Raw genomic sequence first — 26,957 nt, forward strand, 5'->3', positions numbered from 1 at the left:
TTAGCGTTGTTTCAGCGACGGCACTAACGACACAGCGTGTTGTCCACATTGACTTGGAGACGACCGGTGTCTGTACTATGCCCCGAGTGACGTTTAGACACTTTCAGGGTAAAGACGTGACAACAAGTTAATCTGAATTAGATCTGTTTTGTTGATGCGATTTGTTGCACGCTCTGGGTTGTTTTGAAGTTGTCAGTTAAACCTTCTACAACAAAAATTGTCTTTATTTTTTAAACTAGTCGTAAATTTTGGCATATCTTTTCGGATGACCAACACGAAACAAGTAAATAAAGGTAAATGGCTGAGCCCCGTTCCACAAAGCGCTCGGAGCGCAACGACTGTCATAACGTCAATACTTGAGCATAGATTATAATGGGGCCTTTACACAGGATGGCGACCGTTGTGCCTCCCGTGTGCGATCATAGAATTTGCCAGGTCGTCGTTGGAGGCTCAAAGGAGGCAGAATGGCTGCTTAGGTCGTTCCAAGGTTGTACACAGGAGGATCAGACATCGCCATGGACGCCATGTTCGCAGTGAATTTTTTAACATGTTCAAAACAGTCGCACAAAGGTCGCCGAGGAGGTTGGTCGCTCAAAGGAGGCAGAAGGGAGGCACAAGCATTGCCGTTGTTGCAGAATGAAGGCACAGTGGTCGCCCAATGGTCGCCAGGTAATAGATACATTCTGCTTAAATAAAGTCCCGTAAATCTGGGCGATGCGTCTGCCTTCCTTGTGCCTTCTTTGGGCGACCAACAGCGTGCATTGAATGATGAGTAGGGCGATCGCCTTGCCTCCATTCGGCGACCACGGCAACACTTGAGACACCATGGCAATGCTTCTGCCTCTTTTCTGCCTCCTTTGAGCTACCTGTAGTGCCTCCTCAGCCTGCCTATAAATAAAGGGCTTGTACCTGCAGTGTTTCATTGTGGTTGCAGACGTTGAACAACTTGAGCAGTTACTGCTGAACAACTGCTGGAGCAGTTACACAGAAACCTGATTTTCTGGGTTTAGGCGACAATTGAGCGTCCTGGCCAGTTTTTGATCGCTCGAAGGTGGCACAAAGGTCGCAGCCCTGTGTGACAGGGGCTTAGCGATAGTCCTCGAGCTGAGATCGCGTTTTGGAACGAGACCCTGCAGATTTGAATTAACCAGAGAGACCCGCCTGAACACATCGGGACATTTAAATATAACCAGAAAAATTCATTTTGTAAAGAGGTGTTAAAATATGTCGTTATAACCATCATTTTGCAAAGTAGACACAATGTATGGATAACAACTTCTTTAATACTGTAAAGGCGACGGTTCGGTATAGATCCTTATACCGTTGTCAACATAAGGATCTATACCGAAACAGTATATACAGTATTAAAGAAGTTGTTATCCATAAATTGTGTCTACTTTGTCATCCGTCAACTTCTAAGTAATGTATAATGTGTGAAGCCCATTTCTGGTGTCCCCCGCCGTGATATTGCTAAAACCGGCGTAAAACCATACTCTCTCTCACTCACTCACTCACTCACTCACTCACTCACTCACTCTAAGTAATGCCTATCAAACAATTCAACCATCATTTTTTCCCGTAAGTTTGTTTTAAATGTAATGGGGGTTAGGGCAGTCATAACTCTACGATTACCTGATGTCAGATTATCAGATGTATTATCATATGAATTATCAGATTTGTACTCATGTAACATCAGATATATCATCATATGTATTATCAAATGAATACCTGATGTATTATGATATGTATCTGATGTATTACCAGATACGCTATCAGATGCATTATCCGATTAGTACTGATGTATTATCTGCTTTGTTATCAGATGTATTGCCCGATGTGTTATCAGATGTATAATCTGATTATTATCAGATGTGTTATGTTATGCACTATGGCCTGATGCCTGACCTGATTATTATCGCCAGGTCCCCTGTCGCGTTGTCCACGTGGCCCGTGGGGCCAAGCTGCCCGACTTCATCGACCAGATCTACTCGCACTTCCGGGATGTCGGGGCTCCAGTCATGATGGGTAAGGATACCTATACCTGGCCTGTTTCCTTACACTAGGACCAGAGTCTTCATTAATGGATTTGTCTCTTATATATAAACGTGATAATTGTGTTCCAAAGTATAAATCATATGCTTTGTTTGTTTGTTGTTTAACACTGCACTCGGCAACATTCCAGCTATATGACAACGGTTTGTAAATAATCGAGTCTGGACCAGACAATACCATGATTTACATCATGAGCATCGATCCACGCAATTGGTATACGATGACATGCATCAACCAAGTCTGCGAGCCTGACCACCCGATCCCGTTAGTCGCCTCTTACGACAAGCATAGTTGCCTCTTACAACGACCTATTCTCAACCAAGATCTTCAGGGGTCTAGTTATATGCCCTCGAAGTGTTAACTGAACGAAGGTCATTAGTTGGTTAGAGGCAAATCCAGCTTTTTATTTATCAAATCTACCAAATCACATCGAGAAATCCTTCATTAAGTTTACCGCCTGTTATCATGAGCTTCTTTCTTGAAGAACGCAGTGTTTCTCTTGCGTATAGGTGGCGACACGGATGCTTCCTCCAAGGGCATTGTGGGAGCATGTAGAGATCCACCCAGTTTGCTTGTAGTGGTAAGTACATACACATCTTCAATATCTTTAAAACATTAAAATACATATAACAAAGAGTTTCCGTAATCTTTTGTAATTATGATGGGAAGAACGGGTGGTCCAGTCGTCTTAGGTGCCGGAATTAGGCGTGCCAGAAACCTAGGACTGTGAGTTCGAGTGTGTAAGTGAGTTTGGTTTACTGCCCATTTGAACATTATTTCAGTTATATCACAGTGTGGTAGCTTGATGTGGGAGGTAAACTTAAAGTGATGCAGGTCTTCACCGGTTGGTAAAACCCACGTGCGCTGGCATGGTTCTGACAAACTTAGAAACATGATTCGGTCCAATCTGGGGTTTTTGTTTCCGATTTTTCATGTAATCCAAACACCTTTGCGGGATCCCCACTGCTATGGTGCTGGTGTCTATGTTACAGGGTCCTCACTACTGGTGTCTAGTTCTACCTATTCTCTGTTACAGGATCCCCACTGCTTTGGTGCTGGTGTCTAGTTCTACCTATTCTCTGTTACAGGATCCCCACTGCTGTGGTGCTGGTGTCTAGTTCTACCTATTGTCTGTTACAGGATCCCCACTGCTGTGGTGCTGGTGTCTAGTTCTACTTATTCTCTGTTACAGGATCCACACTGCTGTGGCGCTGGTGTCTAGTTCTACCTATTCTCTGTTACAGGATCCCCACTGCTATGGAGCTGGTGTCTAGTTCTACTTATTCTCTGTTACAGGATCCACACTGCTGTGGCGCTGGTGTCTAGTTCTACTTATTCTCTGTTACAGGATCCACACTGCTGTGGCGCTGGTGTCTAGTTCTACTTATTCTCTGTTACAGGATCCACACTGCTGTGGCGCTGGTGTCTAGTTCTACTTATTCTCTGTTACAGGATCCACACTGCTGTGGCGCTGGTGTCTAGTTCTACTTATTCTCTGTTACAGGATCCCCACTGCTGTGGAGCTGGTGTCTAGTTCTACCTATTGTCTGTTACAGGATCCCCACTGCTGTGGCGCTTGTGTCTAGTTCTACCTATTCTCTGTTACAGGATCCCCAATGCTGTGGTGCTGGTGTCTAGTTCTACCTATTGTCTGTTACAGGATCCCCACTGCTGTGGTGCTGGTGTCTAGTTCTACCTATAGTCTGTAACAGGATCCCCACTGCTATGGAGCTGGCGTCGAGTTCTATCTATTGTCTGTTACAGGATCCCCACTGCTGTGGAGCTGGTGTCTAGTTCTACCTATTCTCTGTTACAGGATCCCCACTGCTGTGGTGCTGGTGTCTAGTTCTACCTATTTTCTGTTACAGGATCCCCACTGCTATGGAGCTGGCGTCGAGTTCTATCTATTGTCTGTTACAGGATCCTCACTGCTATGGTGCTGGTGTTTAGTTCTACCTATTGTCTGTTACAGGATCCTCACTGCTATGGAGCTGGTGTCTAGTTCTACCTATTTTCTGTTACAGGATCCCCACTGCTGTGGCACTGGTGTCTAGTTCTACCTATTGTCTGTTACAGGATCCCCACTGCTATGGAGCTGGCGTCTAGTTCTACCTATTGTCTGTTACAGGATCCTCACTGCTATGGAGCTGGCGTCTAGTTCTACCTATTGTCTGTTACAGGATCCCCACTGCTGTGGCGCTGGTGTCTAGTTCTACCTATTGTCTGTTACAGGATCCCCACTGCTATGGAGCTGGCGTCTAGTTCTACCTATTGTCTGTTACAGGATCCTCACTGCTGTGGTGCTGGTGTCTAGTTCTACCTATTGTTTGTTACAGTATCCCCACTGCTATGGAGTTGGTGTCTAGTTCTACCTATAGTCTGTAACAGGATCCCCACTGCTATGGAGCTGGCGTCTAGTTCTACCTATTGTCTGTTACAGGATCCCCAATGCTGTGGTGCTGGTGTCTAGTTCTACCTATTGTCTGTTACAGGATCCCCACTGCTATGGAGCTGGCGTCTAGTTCTACCTATTGTCTGTTACAGGATCCTCACTGCTGTGGTGCTGGTGTCTAGTTCTACCTATTGTTTGTTACAGTATCCCCACTGCTATGGAGTTGGTGTCTAGTTCTACCTATAGTCTGTAACAGGATCCCCACTGCTATGGAGCTGGCGTCGAGTTCTATCTATTGTCTGTTACAGGATCCTCACTGCTATGGAGCTGGCATCACACGACATCAACTGCAGGAGAAGTGCTGGGTCAAATGGGTGTCACTGGAGAACTTCTGTCAGGAATCATTCTACAATCTGTGTATGCCAGTAAAACTTGACAAGTCTTGACCAATAAATGATGAGGTTTTTATGTGGTTATTAATTCCTACAGTCCTGTAAGTTATTCAGCAGTTGTTCAGCAGGATGTAATGTGAACCGCCAGCTTCTGTGACAAACGACCTGCTCCGTGGTCAAGTGGTCGAGTGTCTGGAGAGTGGAAATTCAGGGGTTCAATCCCTGTCCGCGTCCTGCATAAAGATGTTAAAAGATGGTTCTTGTTGTTACCCTGTCTGGCGCTCAGCATTAAGGGGCTAAAACAAGACTGGTCGGCTCCGAGTCAGTAAACAGTGTGGGATAATCATGTTAAACTGTGGCACAGTTGGCAAGTGCTATAAAAATCAGCATCAGTCTGGAATGAGGGAGGGGCAAGAGGAGAGAGGGATGTATGTAGCTAAATAAGTGCAATTATCTTAAACACAACGTTAAACCCAATTTCACCTCACCTCTGTGACAAACATGTATTATTGGAGGATGCCTTTAGAGCTTTCCAGCTTCGATGTACCAGTACACCTTTTTTAATCAGTGGTTCCGTGTATGTCCAGCACAGAGAGGAAAGAGAAACACAACAATTATCTTGTTATAACCAGTTTATTCCAGTCAAATGTTGACTGCCTTAAGTAGCTGCCGACAGTTAACAGCCAAGCTTTCTAAACAGTGGAGATTTCACTTGTCTATATACATGTTTAGAGACAACAGCTTTAACATTCATGAATTAATTTTAACACTTTTGGCACAATTATTTTCAACAAAAAGTGGAGACAGATGGGACCGAAGAGGTAATCTAGTAGTGTTATGATAAGCAGCATATATAATAAACAGTTATGGCACAATTTCAAAATAATTCTGCTAGACGATATACTATTCACAAAAGGCAAAATGGAATTCATATTGAACTTTTGTACCCATGTGTAACATATGACAGACTCCTGGCCAATCAAATGCTACAAGATTCACTGTAAACATAATAAACTTTACCGGATTTTCAAACATCACTTATCACATAACAAAAAATACTGAATGGCCACTAAATAGTACTCACTCACTTATCAAACATAAACAAATTCCATACAAACTGATTTTCAGGTCAGTGTTTCTATTTTTCTTCTATCGTTCGGAGAATGTTCACACTGTGAAATCAGCTACCGGTACCTGTAAGTGCAGATGACTACTTGAGCAAACTTAAGCCTGTTGAAACATAAGACAGCTTTTCTCTAAACACTTACATGAAAGTGCTCAGGTTGGGATCATCTTCCAGGTGCATTAACTGGAGGTTTTATGGTACAGAGACTCCAGGTGCATTAACTGGAGGTTTTATGGTACAGAGACTCCAGGTGCATTAACTGGAGGTTTTATGGTACAGAGACTCCAGGTGCATTAACTGGAGGTTTTACGGTACAGAGACTCCAGGTACATTAACTGGAGGTTTTATGGTACAGAGAATCCATGTACATTATATGGAGGCTCCAGATAAATGATACAGAGGCTCCAGGTTAATGCTATGGAGATACAGAGATACGGAGATACATAGGCTCCAATAAGGCTCCCGGGGTACATGATATGAAGGCTCCATGATAAAAGATTCCAGATGCATGGAACAGAGGCTCCAGGTACATTATATGGAGGCTCCAGATAAATGATACAGAGGCTCCAGGTTAATGCTATGGAGATACGGAGATACATATGCTCCAATAAGGCTCCCGAGGTACATGATATGAAGGCTCCATGATAAAAGATTCCAGATGCATGGAACAGAGGCTCCAGGTACATGATGCAGAGGCAGACACAGAGGCTCTCCAATAAGGCTCCAGGGGTACACGACATGAAGGCTCCAGATGCATGGAACAGAGATTCCTGATACACGATACGAAGACAGACACACAGGATCCCTGACAATGCTCCAGGTACATTATACAAAGCCTCTATCAGCTCTATAATGATATGTTTGCATCTTTCTGGGAATTCAATCACCTTGGAACAATGATGCTGTCCTTAGCACATTAAACATACAACATTCACTCTGTCTGAACACCTACAATAATCCAACATCATTCATAGAGAAGTGATCCAGTAATGAGCAAAATCAAACAAAATATTCAAGGATAACAAAAACTGTATAATACCAAACAAACAAAATAACAGCATCAGCAAATGATTAGGGAAACAAGATGTAAGTTAAAAACTTAGAAAATAATACACAACAAAAACTCCATGCATGACATGAGGAGTGTATGTGGAGACGAGAACTTCCCGGCAGTGATGATCTGAAGCCAAGAACCAACAACAACTTCAAGGTCAAAACAGGAAGACATACCCTTGTATTTTAAAACTTACGCAGTGTTTAAACTTTGGAAACTTGTAAAGCCAGACTAGATAGGATAATCACAGATTGCCAATAATTACTGTTCAGGCTAAAATATTTATTATTACTGGCCATATTTCGAACAATGAATGTCAGTAATGTAGAATACGCACCAAATATTACTTCTTACTTTTGTGAATGAGTTTTGTGAGAATGGTTTTACGCCATTTTTAGCCCTATTTCTGCAGTATGGCAGCTGGGAACACCAGAAATAGGCTTCACACATTGTACCCATGTGGGGAATCGAACCTGGGTCTACTCCCCCACCCCTACTTTAGTGTATTGTGTTTACTATTCTTTGTGCTGGAAGGCGTGTTCTATCCTAACACCAGTCCGAGGTTTAGTGTTTTTGTTCATGCAGGACTATACTTTCATACTTCATGCAGTAGTTGTCTTGTATAGCAAGACATATAAAAGCATCAATTTAACACAAGCAAGTCAGAAATCAAAGTTAAATATTTTGAATATTTGAAAAATATCAATCCCCATTAAATTTGAAATTTAAAATTCCACGCTTGATGTCCACCATTCCAAAGAACAAGTCAGAAAGTGATATATATATATATAGGGGTATATATGATGACCTGATCAGAAAAGTACTAAACTAAATTACTTGATTACAGGATCTGACAGTCAGCACTGTCAATGCAGGTTTAACATGCACACATATTCAAACAAATACAGGTGGTAGATTATGTCTCACAAACCCATCACCAAACATGGTACCTTGATTACAAATATCATACATACCTGTCCCTCAATAGTTCAATACAGGAAGTAAGAACTATCTATTGATACACTACAGTAGAACCTGTGTAAACCACACTCCTTTGGGATGCAAATTATAGTCCTGTAACAAACGTTCAAAGCAAAAGACCAGAGGTAGGAAACCAGCTTATCAAGAAGATTAAGAACACCTGATTTTTTCACATGACTATAGTTAATCTGTCGTGCCATGATCAGGTGTTCCTTAACTTCTTTCGAGCAATATATGTGACCAAAGAGATATCACTTGCAAGCCCTGACACAGGGTTTGAAAAGGAGGGGTACATCTTGTGATCTGGCAATTCGTGTTCTGTAATCGTGTAATTTTGTTGAAACTACCGTATTCGACGTAATAAGCGCCCAGCTATAATAAGCGCGATATTTGCTAACATATTGGCTAGTGAACAATCCCAATTAGCACCCCTTCCGATTGATTAATGTACACAAGACTTATTTATTTGCGTATAATACGCACTTGGGTGTTATATGCGCCCTTAATTATGGGCAATTAAATTCTGGAAAAAATAATCTGTCGTTCATAAACATTTCAGGCTGTGTTCATAAACCACAAAATTTATCTTTCAACTCATCTTTTTTCACCAAAATAATATTCTAATGAGAGCCGCCCTATTTCTAATTTTGAAAGCGACCTGGGTGGTTATTACGTCGAATAGGGTATATCTTGTTATATGTTTTCCTTTAATATACCTGAACACCTAAATAATTCTATCGATTATAAATATGCATACAAAAAGGCAAGAACACATGACTGCACCACCAATAACATGATAATAGCACCAATAATGTGACTTTTATCAAACAAATTAAATGCAGAATCTGGACTGGAAACTCTAAGACAGATTTTAGTGCTTGGACCCTACAATTGGTTCTGTATTAGATAAACTAGGTTTGGACAGATTCAACTGTAAACAGATAAGGAAGAGAGTCCCGTCTCTGGGAATACAATGTGGCTTTGGGTATATTCTGTGGAGTCATGGTGAACTCTGGATGATGCTATCCCTGATGCTCTGACCTTGCGTAATATATCATCTACACCATGCACTACAAATGTACATCCATCTCATCTACTTCCTTACTTACCTTCCTACAGTCTTGCATAAAATTCATATGTTAGGCTAAAACAAATAATAGTCTTGGTTCTCAGGCACCGCCTGCATCATCATCACCTCAAGTTTCATTTTTATTTTTACAAAAAACAACAACAAAAAACCAGTCCATAGTAGTCAAATACTGTATTCCAGTATTTTACTCATCAAGGAATACATTTATGTTAAGAGGCCCTTTCCCACAACTGTTTATTTGGTTACCCCCCCCAAAACAAAACAAAAAACACTGCCAACACTATATTTTCAAAAGCCATTGCCTGAGAACCAATTATTTTATTTTTAAGCCTCTTAATGCTTGGTTTCTGAACCCAGACAGAAATAAACCCCAAATATGTATGTTTTTGAGACGTGATGAGATGTACGCGGAGATGTGCACATACGTTTTATCATGTCTGACCATCGCCAGCTATGGGGAGATTCAGGATTCTTACAATCATCAATCAGACAACAGTGTTCTGCTTCCACTCCTAGAGATGCATTACAATCAACGGAACTTTCACCGCCACACAATATTCATCGTCAATTCGTCACAGGTTTGTAAACATTACAGTCCTCCATGCTATTTCTTATTAAATGAGTGCGCTTATGACTAACTGAAGTCAAATGGGAGCCCTGCACAGTGCGACTGTGCATGACCCTTTACTGTGCGACTGTGCACGGCCCTTCACTGTGCGACTGTGCACGGCCCTTCACTGTGCGACTGTGCACGGCCCTGCACTGTGCGACTGTGCATGACCCTTCACTGTGCGACTGTGCACGGCCCTTCACTGTGCGACTGTGCACGGCCCTGCACTGTGCGACTGTGCACGGCCCTTCACTGTGCGACTGTGCACGGCCCTCCACTGTGCAACTATGCACAGCCCTGCACTGTAAGACTTGACGCGAACCATGACCATGGTAAAAAATAATGACGACCCTGCATAGCACGGGTATTCACAGGTGATGGAGGAATACAGTTTATACAAAACCATCAAGAATTGACGATGCACCACATTTCCAATTCCACGATTTGTATAACAATGTGATAACATTCAAACAGCCAGCAACTTGTCCCTAAAATGCCAGTCGAGGAACCGCTTCAACATGGGTTAGTTCAGCACCACTCTCGTTAGTTAACAAATCTGCGGACTGGTCAGACGACCAGCATCCATCTCCACCAACCACAGCAACCTCCGTAACTACTGGCAGCGGTCAGCAAATACTTCCTGCAATAGCGAGTCTAATTGGCAAAGATGTCTCCCATGGGTATCCATATATTCTTGACCTGTATGGAGTGGAACAGAAACTCCTCCCCCTGCCCCGCCTCAACCTCTGACCAGTTGCGACTCACTCCGTAGTTGACCCATGTCCGCTTGATGTTGTCTGCAGAAGCGTACTCCACAAACTTGGACCCTTCCGGAGATCCGAAGTACCACATGGCCTGGACGTCCTGATGCTCAGCGAGGTATTTGGTAAGATGGTTACGGTCGCCGGTGATGATGTTCACCACCCCGCCGGGGACATCAGACGTGTCAAACACCTTTAACAGTAACGTTATCAACTATGTACAATCAGCACAATCACAATGCCCTATTATCCACCAAGGGATTGAGTGAATGTTATTTTCTGCCTCAGTGAGTGAGTGAGTGAGTTTGGTTTAACGCCGCTTTTAACAGTATTCCAGTTATATCGTGGCATGTCAGTTTAATGTGGGAGGAAAGCCCGAAGTGATGCAGGTCTCAGACGTTTACCACTTCGGTGAAACCCGCGAGCATGGGTATGGTGCTGTAAAACCTAGAAACATAATCGGGGCGAACCGGGATTCGAACCCACAATCATAGGTTTCTGGCGTGCCCAAGGGACGCAACTCTGCACAGCGAATCGCGGCGCCCTAGATGACTGGGCCACCCGTGCCCCCTTCTGCCTCGGCCTGTAATTACCTATCCAGAATTCTGTAACGGAGAAATCATGAGAATATATTGATTCCAGGAGTAGACTCAACATGCTCAACAAGCTCCGAAGTGGCAAGTTGATTCCACTTTTGGAATCAACAAATGTGTGGAACTTCTCCTACTTAAACCAAGGTATGGTAGATATATAATCTCATTAAAATCAGATCTTAGCTCTCGCTACCGCTAAACAAAGATCTAAGGACATCCCATTGCGTGTCATGTCAGAACGACCTTTCATCTGACCATTTAGAGCGTCGCTTATCAGATCATAAAAGTGACAGTTGGAATGTGATTTTTGATTGTGCAACCTCGAAAAAAACAAACACACAGGATATTCTGAAAGATAGTTATAGTCTTTATGTCTGTATTCATACAATCTAGACGATATTAGCCATTCCAGAATGTTCTTTTGTTCAGTTTATATTTTTTTAATCGAGTATATGACAGAATATCTTTCGAAGCGTAGTCGCCAGTTTGAAACTTGTGCCATAAAGCTCGATTAAGCTGCCTTCTGATTGGCTATTGTCAACTTCTTGTCAGTCATTCAATAAGACGGTCTAAGTTCGCAAAAGGTTGGTCTGACGTGACCCGTAATCGGATGTCCTCAGATCTTTGTTTGGCGGTAGCGAGAACTAAAATCTGATTTTAATGAGACTGGGTAAATAGATTGACAGCATTACAATGGTCAACTAAAGTTTCATATCATTGGTGAATTCCCAGATCTGTGTACATTTCCTACAATTCATGGTGGATCATACTATTACATTTTGCCAAATGTAACGAATAACGCCAAACTGACCTTGTACAAATATCACCCTTCTAACCCTGAGAAGAAGTCTGTTCTGGCTGTGCCACATAGTAAAATGGTAATGTGATAACAACAACGCACCACCAACACGGGCAGCATCCCATCTACCAGGGCTTATTTGCTACAAAATACAAAATAGTATCTTTTGATACGCAAAGCTACACCCACCTGATATAAGTCCAGGGCAACAAGTGGATGCTTCTCGCTGGGGATGATGACAACAGCGTTCCCTCGGATCACAGCGGGAGCAAAGAGGGAGACAAAGCCTAGAAGAGGATACTCATCAGGACACGCGATGCCGATCACTCCCACGGGTTCATGGATCTTGACAGTAGCTCCATACAGGGTTGTCTCCTGGAGAAAAGATGAAGAACATTATTTAGACTTGTTGCTTCATCTCAGTCACATATCTCATGTTTGTTTGTTTGTTTGTTTGTTTGTTTGTTTGTCTGTTTGTTGTTTAACGCTGCATTCAGCAATATTCCTGCTATATGACTGCGGTCTGTAAATCTCAAGCCTGGACCAAACAATCCAGTGATTGACATCATGAGCATCGATCCATGCATGCAACTGGGATCGATGACATGTATCAACCAAGTCAGCAAGTCTGACCACCCGATCCCGTAAGTTGCCTCTTACAACAAGCATAGTCACCTTTTACGACAAGCATGGGTTGCCAAAGACCTATTCTACCCCCGATCTTCAGGGGTCACACATCTCATGACAGAAATCCAATGATGCACTGGAAATCATGTTCCAAGACAGTAGTGAATTAACTTAAGATTTACCCCACAGAAATATACAAGCAATGTTTTAATGGAAGCCACTGCCTTAAAATGACTATGATTTGTTTTATTTCAGGCTTAATTCAATATATAATACACATATGATTATATACAGGTAAATATTTCATAAATAATTTGCACCAAAAATATTTTTGTCCAGTAGACCACAAGTCTTTCAGAGACATTTTCAGAATTTATTCTTTTTCTATGGACTATTATAACTGTAGCAACATGAACCGAAATAAATTTTACCAGACAGTGGATGAGTGGCTGAAGTCACAGACTGCATATATATCACACTTTATACAACATACTACAACAACCTACTTCTGACAGACTCTCACAGTTCCTCCACACTATCATGTCCTGACGATATCAGGTGAAGAAGTCTGACACTCCACTGAGCCATGACGACCGTCACTCACCTGTACACTGCCTCCGTACTTGTCACAGTACGCCCCCCAGTAGAACAGCCTCTGTACAGCCTGGTCCACCTCCTGCCGACCGGCGTCCAGTGGCTGACCGGTCATGGCACAGATCCTCTGAGCGATCTCCTCCCGCCTCACCTCCAGGTTTTCCGCCAGGTAGTACACGATCTGTGCTCGGTTGTGTGCCGCCCGCTTCCCCCAGCTGCAACATGCCCACACAGACCGTACACAAACATGTCGACTCACATTACACAGCTTATATCTGATCCACCGACTGTCTTGTTTGTTTGATTGTTGTTTAACGCTGCACATAATATTCCAGCTATATGACAGCGGTCTGTTAATAACCGAGCCTGGGTCGGACAATCAGTGATTGACATCATTAACATCGATCTACACAATTGGGATACGATGACATGCATCAACCAAGTCAGCGAGTTTGACCAACCAATCCTGTTAGTCGCCTCTTACGACAAGCATAGTCGCCTGTTACGGAAAGCATGGGTTACTGAAGACCTATTCCCTACCCTTCCCATTCCTTCCCAGGCCGATCCACTGAGTGACACACTCAGACCTATATATACTGACTGATACAACAAGTCCTATATTACTTTACAGGGGGAGGAGTGAGTGAGTGAGGGAGTTGGGTTCAACGCCGCTTTTAACAGTATTCCAGTTATATCACGGCTTGTCAGCTTAATGTGGGAGGAAAGCCCGAATTGATGCAGGTCTCTGACGTTTACCACTTCGGTGAAACCCGCGAGCAGGGTATGGTGCTGACAAACCTTGAAACATAATCGGAGCGAACCGGGATTTCGAACCCACAATCATAGGTTTCTGGCGTGCCCAAGGGACGCAACTCTGCACAGCGAATCGCGTCACCTTAGACGACTGGGCCACCCGTGCCCCCCTACAGGGGGAGGAGGTGGATGAGTGTTTCTTACGGTCCCTGATAGGATGAAATATTTATATGAATGCACAACAATCTAGCACAGGACAGCCAGCTTGAATTGTACACTCCCCAGGCAAATGAAGATACAATATGAAGGCACCCTGATCTATTGACCTGGCATAATAATGTCATGCACTATGAGCATGTCCCTCTGTCTATTGTTTTCATTGTTTGGTTGTTTTTGTTGTTGTTTTTTTTTTTAAATTTTGGGTTGTTTTTTTTCATGAATTTTTATCTGTTCCAAGGGTTGTAGAGAAGTACAGTATACAGTCAATATTTTGAATTGCATAGAATGTCACAATACACTCTTTAAAATTTAAAGGTTTTCAAAATAACAGTGTCACATTTCAAACTAAACAGGTTGCAATACACAATCATGTACCAATACATCAACAAAGGGCTAAGAGTCACACGCTGAGAATAAAAGTGACTATTAAGTTATTATTAGCAATACATTTTAAGTATCATGTTTAAAGTAGTTATCATTGTTATTATTACATGCACCCACCCTGGGGCAGCCTTGTGAGCGGCCTCCACAGCATTCCGGATATCCTTCCTGTTGCCGTCACCAACATGGCCGACGACCTTCCCGGACAAGCTCATCACTGGCCGAGTGTACTGGCCATCAGGTCTCTTCTGAGCTCCTCCGTAGTACATCTTGTACGTCCGGTCGATGCTGGAACACAACCTCAGTCATCAATGATATGTCTACATTCTTGTGTCACTTGTCACAACTATCAACTACATAGTTCCGTACGCAGCTGTAAACCATTGATAGTTTGTTTGTTTGTTGTTTAACGCCGCGCTCAGCAATATTCCAGCTATATGATGGCGGTCTGTAAATAATCGAGTCTGGACCAGACGATCCAGTGATTTACATCATGAGCATCGATCCACGCAACTGGGATCGATGACATGTATCAACCAAGTCAGCGAGTGTGACCACCCGATCCCGTTAGTCGCCTTTTACGACAAGCATAGTTGCCTTTTACGGTAAACCATTGATAACTTCTGCTGCGCTCTGATTGGCTGCTCTTTCCCTTCCATCATTAAAGAGATATAATGAGGAACATGACATCATACCGTCACATGCCGGTGAATAAATGAACCATTCAATGTTCATCCTGCAGTATCTTCAATGAGTGAGCAAGTCAGTTAGGTTTAACACTACTTTGAACAGTTTAATGTGGGAGAAAATCCTGAAGTGATGCAGGTGAAACCCACAATGGGTATGATGAGGACAAACCAAGAAACATGATTGGAGCAACCCAGAATTCGAACCCACAATCATAGGTTTCTGGCATGCTCAAGGGACACAACTCTGCACAGCAAATTGTGGCGTCTTAGACGACTGGGCAACCTGTGTCAGCAATGAAGAAGATCCAGGAGTATGGTAAGGTTGGGACCCTCTAAATCCCTTAACATTAGGGTAATAACAAGGACCCCTTGACTTTCATGCTTAATTAAAAACACTGTCATATTGTTTACATGAGATCAGGGTTTTACCAGACACAATTTAATGACCATACAATTAGAGAATTGACACAAATAAGTTTCATTGCAGGTCTTATGCCTCTTCAAATAATTACATTTATCAAAATTGTAGATTGAATTTTTACCAATCACTTTTGAGTTTCTATTGCGGTAAGTAATACACTCAAAATTAAGGGTGTCAGAGGTTGATTTTCTTCAATCTAACATTGGAATCCCCCATCTATAATACACTTAGGGGCGGTCAGGTAGCTCAGTCACGCCGAATACCAAGGTTCAATTCCCAACAAGTCACCAGCCTGGTCCCCCTTGTTCATTCCTTCGATCCCAGAACTGTATTAATTTAATGAGTGTCCCCTGGACTTGAAAATAGATTGTCGGAGGTAAATTTCTGTGGTTGGTTTATTGTTTAACGCCACACTCAGCAATATTCCAGCTATAAGATGGCGATCTGTAAATAATCGAGTCTGGACCAGACAATCCAGTGACTGATATCATGAGCATCGATCCACGCAATTGGGATCGATGACATGCCAAGTCAGCGAGCCTGACCACCTGATCACGTTAGTCGCCTTTTACGGCAAGCATAGTCGCCTTTTACAGCAAGCATGGGTTGCTGAAGACCTATTCTACCCCGGATCTTCAGGGGTCGTAAATTTCTTTGACAGTATCAGAAAATTATGGTGGTAGGGCAATGTCCTTTATATCCTACATTGATAACTCACTCTGTAATAGGACTCAGAGACAGTATACTCTACTCTAGTCGACCAGTCCTTGTTTTAGCCTGTTAATGCTTTTGGCATGAAGTGACCGGGGATCGAACCCCGGACCTTCCACTCTCCGGGCTGGTGCTCTAACACTACACAACGGAGGCGGTCAAGCTACAAGTAAGTTTACTAGGGACACATTGCCTATGACTGTGATAATTATTTGCCTCAATATTTACCTTGGCATCTTGACCCCGTTGACCTGTATCTCGTTCTTGTCAATGTCATTGATGGTCGGCCGGCCTGGAACTGTTGCACCAAATGTCTTTATGTTGACTTGAACAATTCCCGGGCGTGGTCGTTCCTGCCACTCAGGGCGGACATACTCATACAGGCCCTGATACATACATCATATAGTCAGTGTGGTTTGATGCAAATGTTGCTCCTTGGCAGACCAAGAAGTCAAGGATACACTGCTCTGTTTGTTGTTTTGTGCAACAGTCAGACATATTCCAGCAATATCAGGAAGCCTTTTAATAAATAAGTCTGGCCTAGACAAACCATCTTCCTGAGGCAAGGGAGTTAACTGACTTTAAAAGTCCAGTTTCCACCCTTGCCGAACTAGGCTGGAATTACTGGGCTCGATCATTGCCCAACCAGTGGCTATCACCAATTATGTCCCTTCTAAGCCTCTCCTATGGACCAATCAGATTCCACCTCTCGTATCACTTACGTTTGCTTCACACAAAATGGTGGCGCCCAGTCAGGAGGATCTGATGGATAATCAAGATCTATATTGTGATAAAACGGGTCTTACATCGCGAAATGCATCAAATCAAGTGAGCACCTTGATTAAAAACATGAAAGGATTTTGAAAATATCTGCTGACAACGAATTGGCGATGCACATGCTTTGCAAACCCTGCAATCGATCAAAATCTGCACGACAGTTTACGAACCGGATTTTGATTTCGGTGCGCGATTTTGATTGTACTATGCATAGACTCATTAGTCCAGGCAAAACGTAACTCCATAATACCAGCCTAGTTCGGCAAGGGTGGAAACTGGACTTTTATAGTCATTTAACTCTCTTGCCTCGGGAGAGATGAGACAAACAAAGTGGTTGTCATTATCATCATCATGCCATATCGTGAAACATGATGCATCATGACACTAACTACATCATGAAACATGGTGTGTCATGAAACAACTAACCATGCTAACTACATCATGATACATGGTGTATCATGACACTTACTACATCATGAAACAAGGTGTATCATGAAACAACTATCTACGTCATGAAACAAGGTGTATAATGAAACAACTAACTACATCATGAAACATGGTGTGTCATGCAACAACAACATGAAACATGATGTATCATGACACCAACTACTTCATGAGAGATGGTACATCATAAACATGGTGTATCGTGAAACATGATGTATCATGACACTAACTACATCATGAGAGATGGTACGTCATAAACATGGTGTATCGTGAAACATGATGTATCATGACACTAACTACATCATGAGAGATGGTACGTCATAAACATGGTGTATCGTGAAACATGATGTATCATGACACTAACTACATCATGAAACATGGTACATCATGAAACATGGTACACAACTGCCTCATTGTTTCCTTATCAGGTGAATGATGAAGGCACAAGAAGTAGCCCTGAATCATCTTTACGACTTGTTTCATACTAACTTGCATCCCTGCTACTGCTCACCTCTTTGCCTCCGTCTCTGCCGTAGCCACTCTGCTTGTAGCCACCGAAGCCAGCCGCAGCATCAAAGAGGTTGTGAGCGTTGACCCACACAGTCCCGGCCTTGATGCTGAGGGCGACCTCCATGGCCAGACTGATGTTCTCCGTCCACACACTGGCTCCAAGGCCGTACCGGGTATTGTTAGCCAGGGCCACAGCCTCCTTGGCTGTCCGGAACGGCATTGCCACCAGTACAGGCCCAAACACCTGTCAGGAGTAACACACTAACAGGATCAGTGGGGAAATCATCACCATGGTTACCATGTTATGTGATCCAAGATACCTTTTAACACAGACATGTGCCCAAAGTATGTACTACGCTGAGGCTATGATTAACTTGTCAAAAAGATAAGAATGATTACTCTTTTGAATCATTCTGGAATATTGAGCTAAGCGTAAATTAGTATAATATTATTGTAATCTGACGAATCATCTATCATGCTATTATTGGTTGTGATGGACTCTCAAAATTGTAACTATCCCGATAGAAAATTCACATAGGGCATCAAGAAAACTGATTTGTTTTTTTAAAAAGTGATGTGAAATAGAATAGAATATCTGTTAATACTATCTGTACACTGGATATAGCATTTGTTTGTTTGTTTGTTCGTTTGAAATATTCCAGCTATATGATCATGATGATGTCAGCCTGTAAATGATAATAATTATGCCTGGAACAGACAATCCAGTGATTGATAGTATGAGCAACAATCAATACTGTTGGGGAATAATGCCACCCAATCAACAATGCCAACACGTCTGACCACCCAATCCATTAGTTGCATCTTACAACCAGCATAGGCTGTTGGTGGTCAAGTCTATGTACTGAAAATATGAAGTCAACATGATATATATGGTCAACTACTCACCTCCTCGACAACCACCCTGGACACTGTCTGGACATTGGTGATGAGAGTTGGGGGGTAGAAGCATCCCCTTGCCGGTACACACGCACTGGCCTGGTACACCTGGAGCATGTGACAGACTAATTAAGAATACAGGTAGGTATGTGTAACAATGTACTTCCCAAAGGTATTTGGTAGTGAGGCGGGAGGCGATGAAATCAAGTAACTAAATAAATATTTTGGGCTTTAATATGGGAGGAGTGAGCGAGTGATTTGAGTTTAACGCCGCTTTCAACAGTATTACAGTCATATCACGGCGTGTCAGCTTAATGTGGGAGGAAAGCCCGAAGTGATGCAGGTCTCAGACATTTACCACTTCGGTGAAACACACGAGCACGGGTAGGTGCTGACAAACCTAGAAACATAATTGGGGCTAACCGGGATTCGAACCCACAATCATAGTTGTCTGGTGTGCCCAAGGGACTCAACTCTGCACAGCAAATCGCGGCGCCTTAGACTGGGCCATCCGTGCCCCCTAATATGGTAGAAAGTGACACAGGTTGTAAATATTTGCCACATTGGAGCCACTTTAGAACCAATGATAAGTGGACGCTAGCAGCTAAGGGACACAACTCTGTATAGTCAACTGCAGCACCCACAGTATGTCCCCTTCCCAAAAGCTGTAAGTGGAACATTCTTCTTGGATCTTGATATATTGTTTTCTACTTTAACATGGCACTCAGCAATATTCCAGCTATATGACAGCAGCCTGTAAATATTCAAATCTGGATCAATAGTGATCAATATTGTGATCAACACAGCAGGGGTACAATGACATGCCATCCACCAAGTCTCCAATCCTGAACACCCAATCCATGAGGCAGCCTCTTATGACCTGCATAGTTTTGTTTTATTTTTCTTTGTTTGTTGTTTAACGCCTCACATAGCAATATTCAAGCTAAATGACGGCAATCTGTAAATAATTGACCCTGGACCAGACAATCCAAAACTGACATCATGAGCATCGATCTGCACAATTGGGATATGATGACATGCATCAACCAAGTCAGCAAGCACCTGCATAGGAACCCCAACGAAACCATATTAGTGAGGTTACAATGTAGTACAATGTATTACGTAATCCAAGAAGCATGTCCTCATTGTCATGGCCTACTATGAACTTTTGTCCAGGTGCTTAATGAGAATATCTCTCACCTCAGCCCCTTCTGTTTTGGCGTGTTCTACAAACTCCTCTACTGAGCGCTTCTGACTGTCGTCCACGATGGCTCCCATGTCAATAGCTTTGTCCAGATTGTTACCTAAACGGAAGTGGGTCAGTCTATCTTTCAGTTTCTGGATCAACTTATCATAGATTGACTCCTGTGCCAGCAGCCTTGACCCCGCACTGCACACCTGAAAGACAACACAGGTAAGTGAACTAAAGATCACATTATGATGCTGTGACAGAGTCAGATTGGTTTAATGCACCTTTGAATAGTATTCCAGTTATATCAGTGTTTAATCACATGCACTGTTTGTTTGTTTGATGTTTAACGCCACACTCAGCAATATTTCAGCTATATGACGGTGGTCTATAAATAATCGAGTCTGGACTAGAAAATCCAGTGATTGACATCATGATCCATGCATTTGAGACACGGTGACATGCATCAACAAGTCAGTGAGTCTGACCACCCGATCCAATTAGTCGCCTCTTACGGCAAACATGGGTTGCTGAAGACCTATTCTACCCTGGATCTTCAGGGGTCAACATGCACTGAAATAGGACAGTTTGAAAGGTCTTCTGATCAACCAGTGGATGTTTCATGGATGGTTAGAACAGATATAGAGACTACCACACAAGTGTCTGTCAGCTGGTATCTCTCTAAGAATGAGTTATAAGATAAATGGTGAGGTGAGGTGAATGGTGTTTAACGCCGAGTCCAAGATTATTGCACTTATATAGCGACGTGCATGCACTCCGAGCTGACCAGTCCTTGTTTTAGCCCCTTAATGCCGAGTGCCAGACAGGGTAACAACAACTACCACCTTTTAACGTCTTTTGGTATGACACGGCCGGGGATCGAACTCCGGACCTTCCGCTATCCGGGCGGACGCTCTACCATTAGACCACGGAGGCGGTCTATAAGATAAATGGTACATGACAGACACATTACTCTGTTTCTTAGACACTCTTAAATACCACCACCTTAGACAAATTGTGGTTTTCTAGGACCTTAGGTCATCACCATGGTGCAGCCAATCAGATCTCACACATCTGCGTACCTGTGACAGTGTCTCATGGGTTTGTGGAGCCACTTGAACATACTGTAAGGGCTCCCAATATAGATCGACCTGTGTCTTATCATGATAGGGGGTGGTCGGGTAGCCTCGTGGTTAAAGCGTTCGCGCGTCACGCCAAAGGCCCAGGTTCGATTCCCGACATGGGTACAATGTGTGAAGCCCATTTCTGGTGTCCCCCGCCGTGATATTGCTGGAATATTGTTTAAAGCGGCGTAAAACCAAACTCACTAACTTATCATGATAGCGCATCGCTGAAGCTCTAAACCAGAATGGTAGGTGACTTAACACAAGGGTCAGCAGAAGGCGGGGTTCAACAGCTACTCACCTGTCCTTGGTTGAACCAGATGGCGTCAACGATACCCTCGACCGTGGAGTCCAGATCTGCCGACTCAAACACAACAACAGGGGACTTTCCACCTAACTCTAGGGACAGCTTCTTGCCACTCCCAGCCGTGACATGTCGCAGGATCTGTCCTACCTGAAGGATACCAGCATGCATACAAATAGCAAGAAACATATGGGTTTGTTGACGGAGTCAATAGAAAGACAGCGTTAGAAATTGACACTTGTCATATAGTCCTTGCCAAACTGCCCAATAGTTAAGGTATCATAAGGACAAGTAGAAATTTGCCATTTTTAAGGCTTTGGCTATATGCTATCATTATAAGGACTAGTTTATTAAAAATGATAGTTTCTACCACGAGAAAGACTTATATTGATTTGTTTTCACAGTGACAATGCATGATGAAATTACTGTAAAGAAAGACAATAAAGGGGGTCATTAGTCCTTTGTACTATCGTTAAACACTTTTCACATGCTTGATGAAGGTGCCCCTCAGGGCAGAAACTCTATCCACAAGACAATGGAGGCCACAGAGAGAAGGAAATGGGAAAACAAACAAGATAAACTTTCTTCCTCGTACCTCGGTTGATCCAGTAAATGCTACTTTGTCTACATCAGAGTGACATGCCAGCTTGCTGCCGAAAGCCCCGCCCCCCGTCACAACATTGAAGACCCCCGGCGGCAAGCCCGCCTCGGCACATATCTCCGCGAACAGCAGCGCTGTCAGACGAGTGAATGTGGCTGGTTTCAGGATGACAGTGTTGCCCATGGCAAGGGCGGGACACACCTTCCAGGTGAGCAGCATCAGGGGAAAGTTCCATGGCACGATACCGGCAACCACACCTGCAAGTTCAGTCACAGCCAAGTCAACACTGAGACAATACATCAACTTAGTACCTACAGAATAATATCTCTTCACCTAGTTACATGACAGTGAGTGAGTGAGTGAGTGAGTGAGTGAGTGAGTGAGTGAGTGAAAGAGTGAGTGAAAGAGTGAGTGAGTGCGTGAGTGAGTGAGTGAGTGAAAGAGTGAGTGAGTGAGTGAGTGAGCGAGTGGTCATATTGTAGGCAATAGGTATAGGCCATATGAGGGCAAACCATATGAAATCGCTTACAGCGTTCAGCAAAATAATGAAACCCAAGCCCCACCCACCCCATTATCAGCCAATCAAGAATCAGTAGACAGCTTGTGAACATGGCATAATTTGTTTTCAGATTATGGGATCATAAATGCCAAAACAATTAGCTGGTTGGTAATTCAAGTGCCCTGGAATCACTTGCAATATATTTTCAGTAGTAATAAACAGACACATCAGTGAGCTAAAACTGCAGCATGTTGGTCCTACTTACCAACAGGTTTCCACCCTTTCATCTCCGTTGGCATGAGCTCTGCCCAGCCGGCATGGTGGTAGAAATGGCGCACTACGATTGGGATGTCCGCGTCTCTAGTCTCACGGATGGGTTTGCCATTATCCATGGCCTCCACCACACTGAGTAGCCGCTGGTGTTTCTGGACATGTCGGGCTATGCTGCACAGCAGGAACAATCATTGTCAGAAGGAATAAGCCACAGAATATTCTGTTGTCAAAACATGGCTTTCAGTCCAGGTGTTACCATGGTTATAATTTTCCAATCAGAGTCCTCATTGGCGCCACATTGATCGCCCCTTAGTTTAACATTGACTTATGACAATCCTACTGCTCAAATCACTTTGTGCAAGTGGGACCAGGACCGACTAATATGGAATAGACTACCATGAAATAATTCAGTTATGAAGAAACAAATATTTTACAAATAGAAATGATGTATTTTATTGAAAATAGGCATTTCAAACAGCCTCTAGCCAGCCACATTCACTTGTCTGACAGCTTACAGTTCAAGGAATTGACCTCAAATTATCCCTGATATCACTTTTGTTTTGTCTCCAGTTTTTTGGGCATGGCAAGCAACAAACTCCACATACCAGGAAACAACTATATTCAAATATATCTTTGAACAAAAACACTTGTGTCTCACAATTTATCACACATGAGTGAGGGAATGAGTTAAGCTTAATGCCGCTTTGAACAGTATTCCCGTTATATCAAGCCTTGTCAGCTTGATGGTGGGAGGGACACCTGAAGTGATGCAGGTCTCGGACGTTTACCACTTTGGTTAAACACACGAGCAGGAGTATGGTGCTGACAAACCTAGAAACCTATTCACTATCATAGGTTTCTGGCATGCCAAAGGGACACAACTCTGCACAGCAAATTGTGGCACTTAAACGACTGGGTGACTCGTGTCCCCTTATCACACTAGTAACATGCATGGTTAATGTTCCTCCCTATCCTACATGTCCTGTAACTTTGTTGGTATATAATGGGGGCACGGGTTTGCCCAGTCGTCTAATGCAACGCGATTCGCTGCGCAGAGTTGCGTCCCTTGGGCACGCCAAAAACCTATGACTATGGGTTTGAATCTCGGTTCACCCTTTATGTTTGTCAGCACCATACCCGTGCTCGTGGGTTTCACCAAAGTCGTAAACGTCTGAGACCCGCATGGCTTCGGGCTTTCCTCCCACATTAAGCTGACATGCCGCAATATAACTGTAATACTGTTAAAAGCGGCGTTAAACCCAACTCGCTCACACACTCATTTAGTATATAATGAGATCTCTACCTGTACAAATGCCTGGCCCTCACGTGAGGGGGTGCATCACGCCAGTCGTCCAGTGCATTTCTCGCTGCACTAACAGCACATTCAACATCTGCTTCCTCACCCTGGATGGTTGAGGCTAAGATCTCACCTGGAAATAAAAATACATACCTCACTCTGCTGCAGTGAATGTGAACATGAACCTGGTACTTCCTGAATGCACAGTCTTTGATGTTCACAAAACTGTATGACACATATTGCATATTCGACAATGAGACTCAGAGTAGTGTTGTTGAAATGTCATTGCTTTATTTGTATCCAATCATACCACATTCATACCAAATCCTGGTATTTCCCAGAATCCCATCACTAAGAATATCAAAAGCAAAGAAACTTAAATTATAAACTTAGGCTATAAACACTCAAACAGTGACACGTGAAACTTTGCAGTGGAAACTATGTATTGACTGCCTCAATAATCAGAGCCATGTATAATGCAAACAGAACATTTCTTAACTGTACATGTAACTATTAATTTCAAATATTTTTTCCCACTTTTAAAATTTTAAGATTGAAGCAGCTTGTCTATTTTCATGAAAAACTGTCAATGCTTTTACAGCTGTTCAATGTTGTCTTATAATTTAACGTCCCATAACTCTGTCTCTATCTGCAGCAGTGTAAACAATAAAGATACACAGGGAATCAATTAATAGGTATTTAGGTAACAGTGAGAGGAAGAAAAGGATCTTCTTCAACAAGTAATATATAATATTGTTCTGTTCTTCCAACATCACAACTGCAATTTTCAAAGGAGTTGATATTCATGCTTTTGATATGTCTGACATCAATAAGTATGAAATGGTAGTGGAGTCACCATTCAATATTACCACTGTAAACACCCCTGTCTACACTCTACATGCTCCAGCAGTCAGGTTCATAACTTGTTTACACTACCTGTTGCAGGGGACTTGGTTTGGTAGTATTTGCGTCCCTCAGGTTTGTGCCATTTGCCATTGATGAAATGTCCAAATTCCCTCTTATGGTCATCTAGCCATGCCTGTAATAAAAAAATGGATCTAGCTGCCATCATGGCCAAAGACACATACAGAGCATAATACGTTATGTATGACTGACCATCGTGAGCAAGCATGGTTGTTGTTTGTTTGTTGTTTAACGCCTCACTTAGCAATATTCCAGCTATATGACAGCGGTCTGTAAATAATCAAGTCTGGACCAACAATCCAGTGATTGACATCATGAGCATCGATCCACGCCATTGGGATCGATGACATGCATCAACCAAGTCAGCGAGCATGACCACCCGATCCCGTCAGTCGCCTTTTACAACAAGCATAGTCGCCTTTGATGGCAAGCATGGGTTGCTGAAGACCTATTCTACCCCGGATCTCCACGGGTCACCAGCATAGTTGTGAATTGGCAGTTGTAGAAATTAATCTGAAATGATTAGTGACAACATCTAATAACACCTCCAAAGCCTAAAATTTTACTAGCTCCATTACCTTTACCCAAAACATGTTCATGAAGTTAATTGAACTGATTCAGTTTAATGGACTAATGGGTTATACAAATTGTTGCCCTGTACTGAAATGAAAATGTTAAATGAAAATGTCAATCCAAAAGGTATGAATTTGAGAGACGGTTATATTTGATTGTGATTGTGAAGGTGGAATAATGTTGCAGTCAGGAAACAGGACATTTTGTATCCCAGTAGTTTTGTGGCCCAGTAGTTTCATATCCCTTGTGTCAATTTGTAACCCGGTAGTTTTGTATCCTATATGTCGTTTGATGATCAGGTTGTTTCGTAAAAGGCTTGTTTTCAAGGAAAGGAATTTCTATTAGCACCTGGCAATAACAGCTAGTTTTAGTAGAATATACAAAGTGGTTCACATAAGAGTAACATTAAACATAAGCCAAAAGGAAGTAAGTAGACATATTGTGCATCTACTTTCTCATAAGTCAACTTCTCAGGAATGCCTTTCAAACAATACATATGGAAGTAGATACTTCTAAATGTTTAAGTAACATACTTTAACACAGAACTTGGCTCCCATCTTAATAAATTCATGATATTTTTCATGCAGCTATGTCTGCAAATTGTGAAGCACAAATATATGTGATGCAATTTAAGCAATCCAGGGTAACAAAGCTTACAATAGTATCACAATATGAAATGATACAGAACTGCCGGGGACCTGAGGACATATCATATATATTCTGACCTAAGATAGGCAATAATAATAGAAATACTTATGGGGCAAATAAGTCAGTGCTCAGCAAACATGATAAGAGTAGCTTTGCGTCAGAGAGAGCTGTGCCCCACTTACTGGACTTCAACTCCTAACAAGGATATGCCCTTTACCCTCTGTTCCTGTCAACAAGCAAAATGCACGAGACATTTTAAACAGGCACTTGAAAAGTTCAAAACCTTGAAAATGTGCATATAGTTTTAATGAGATATCGACATATCCACTTACTGATAACCTTACACTACGAAGGTCAATCAACTAATTAATAGTTCAGATAGTTCAGTAACCAGTTTGGTGATACTCGTGCTGAAATTGATTGATGGTCTATTTTTAAACCGGTTAATATTTAACAGAATTCGTCTTTCACAAGGGTACAGTTCTAAGCGCAACAAATCAAGGACATCACCTTTGCGACATTGTCAGCTTCTGGCGCTGGTCCGTAGGTTAAATTTTCGAAAATATTTGACACACTATTGGAGGTTTGCCCACTCGCACCTGTGGCAGCCATTTTGAGAAGGTCAATGACGTTCCACCGTTGCGTACTTAGA

The 26,957-nt window shown here is 42.7% G+C and overlaps 2 protein-coding genes across 2 annotated transcripts; one reads left to right on the plus strand and one right to left on the minus strand.

Moving 5' to 3' along the window:
• Positions 1-636: 636 nt before the first annotated feature.
• Positions 637-4,898, plus strand: LOC139475296 (ufm1-specific protease 1-like). Its single transcript, XM_071258526.1, has 4 exons — positions 637-669; positions 1,923-2,025; positions 2,562-2,632; positions 4,753-4,898. The coding sequence occupies exons 1-4, from the start codon at positions 637-639 to the stop codon at positions 4,888-4,890; spliced, it is 345 nt and encodes a 114-aa protein (XP_071114627.1). The 3' UTR covers positions 4,891-4,898.
• A 686-nt stretch (positions 4,899-5,584) lies between these two features.
• On the minus strand, positions 5,585-26,917 carry LOC139474080 (aldehyde dehydrogenase family 16 member A1-like). The gene is made up of 14 exons (XM_071256944.1): positions 26,816-26,917; positions 25,097-25,199; positions 24,167-24,293; positions 22,856-23,034; positions 22,086-22,348; positions 21,488-21,640; positions 20,074-20,271; positions 18,883-18,981; positions 17,978-18,220; positions 16,474-16,631; positions 14,545-14,712; positions 13,082-13,286; positions 12,040-12,225; positions 5,585-10,651 (listed from the first exon to the last, which is right to left on the minus strand). The coding sequence occupies exons 1-14, from the start codon at positions 26,915-26,917 to the stop codon at positions 10,352-10,354; spliced, it is 2,484 nt and encodes an 827-aa protein (XP_071113045.1). The 3' UTR covers positions 5,585-10,351.
• Between the last annotated feature and the right edge of the window lie 40 nt (positions 26,918-26,957).

The sequence above is a fragment of the Haliotis cracherodii genome, unplaced genomic scaffold (assembly GCF_022045235.1).
Source record: "Haliotis cracherodii isolate W230 unplaced genomic scaffold, xgHalCrac1.p SCAF_3, whole genome shotgun sequence".
NCBI classification, from domain to species: domain Eukaryota; kingdom Metazoa; phylum Mollusca; class Gastropoda; order Lepetellida; family Haliotidae; genus Haliotis; species Haliotis cracherodii.

Excerpts from the sequence above, each read along its gene's own strand:
- LOC139474080 (XM_071256944.1), bottom strand. The coding sequence starts at position 26,917 with ATGGCTGCCACAGGTGCGAGTGGGCAAACCTCCAATAGTGTGTCAAAT. Across the intron at positions 24,294-25,096 it reads AACCAAGTCCCCTGCAACAG|GTGAGATCTTAGCCTCAACC; the intron begins GTAGTGTAAACA and ends TTTTATTTCCAG. Across the intron at positions 12,226-13,081 it reads AGTACGGAGGCAGTGTACAG|GAGACAACCCTGTATGGAGC; the intron begins GTGAGTGACGGT and ends TCTTTTCTCCAG.
- LOC139475296 (XM_071258526.1), top strand. The coding sequence starts at position 637 with ATGAAGGCACAGTGGTCGCCCAATGGTCGCCAG. Across the intron at positions 670-1,922 it reads GGTCGCCCAATGGTCGCCAG|GTCCCCTGTCGCGTTGTCCA; the intron begins GTAATAGATACA and ends TATTATCGCCAG. Across the intron at positions 2,026-2,561 it reads CGGGGCTCCAGTCATGATGG|GTGGCGACACGGATGCTTCC; the intron begins GTAAGGATACCT and ends TCTTGCGTATAG.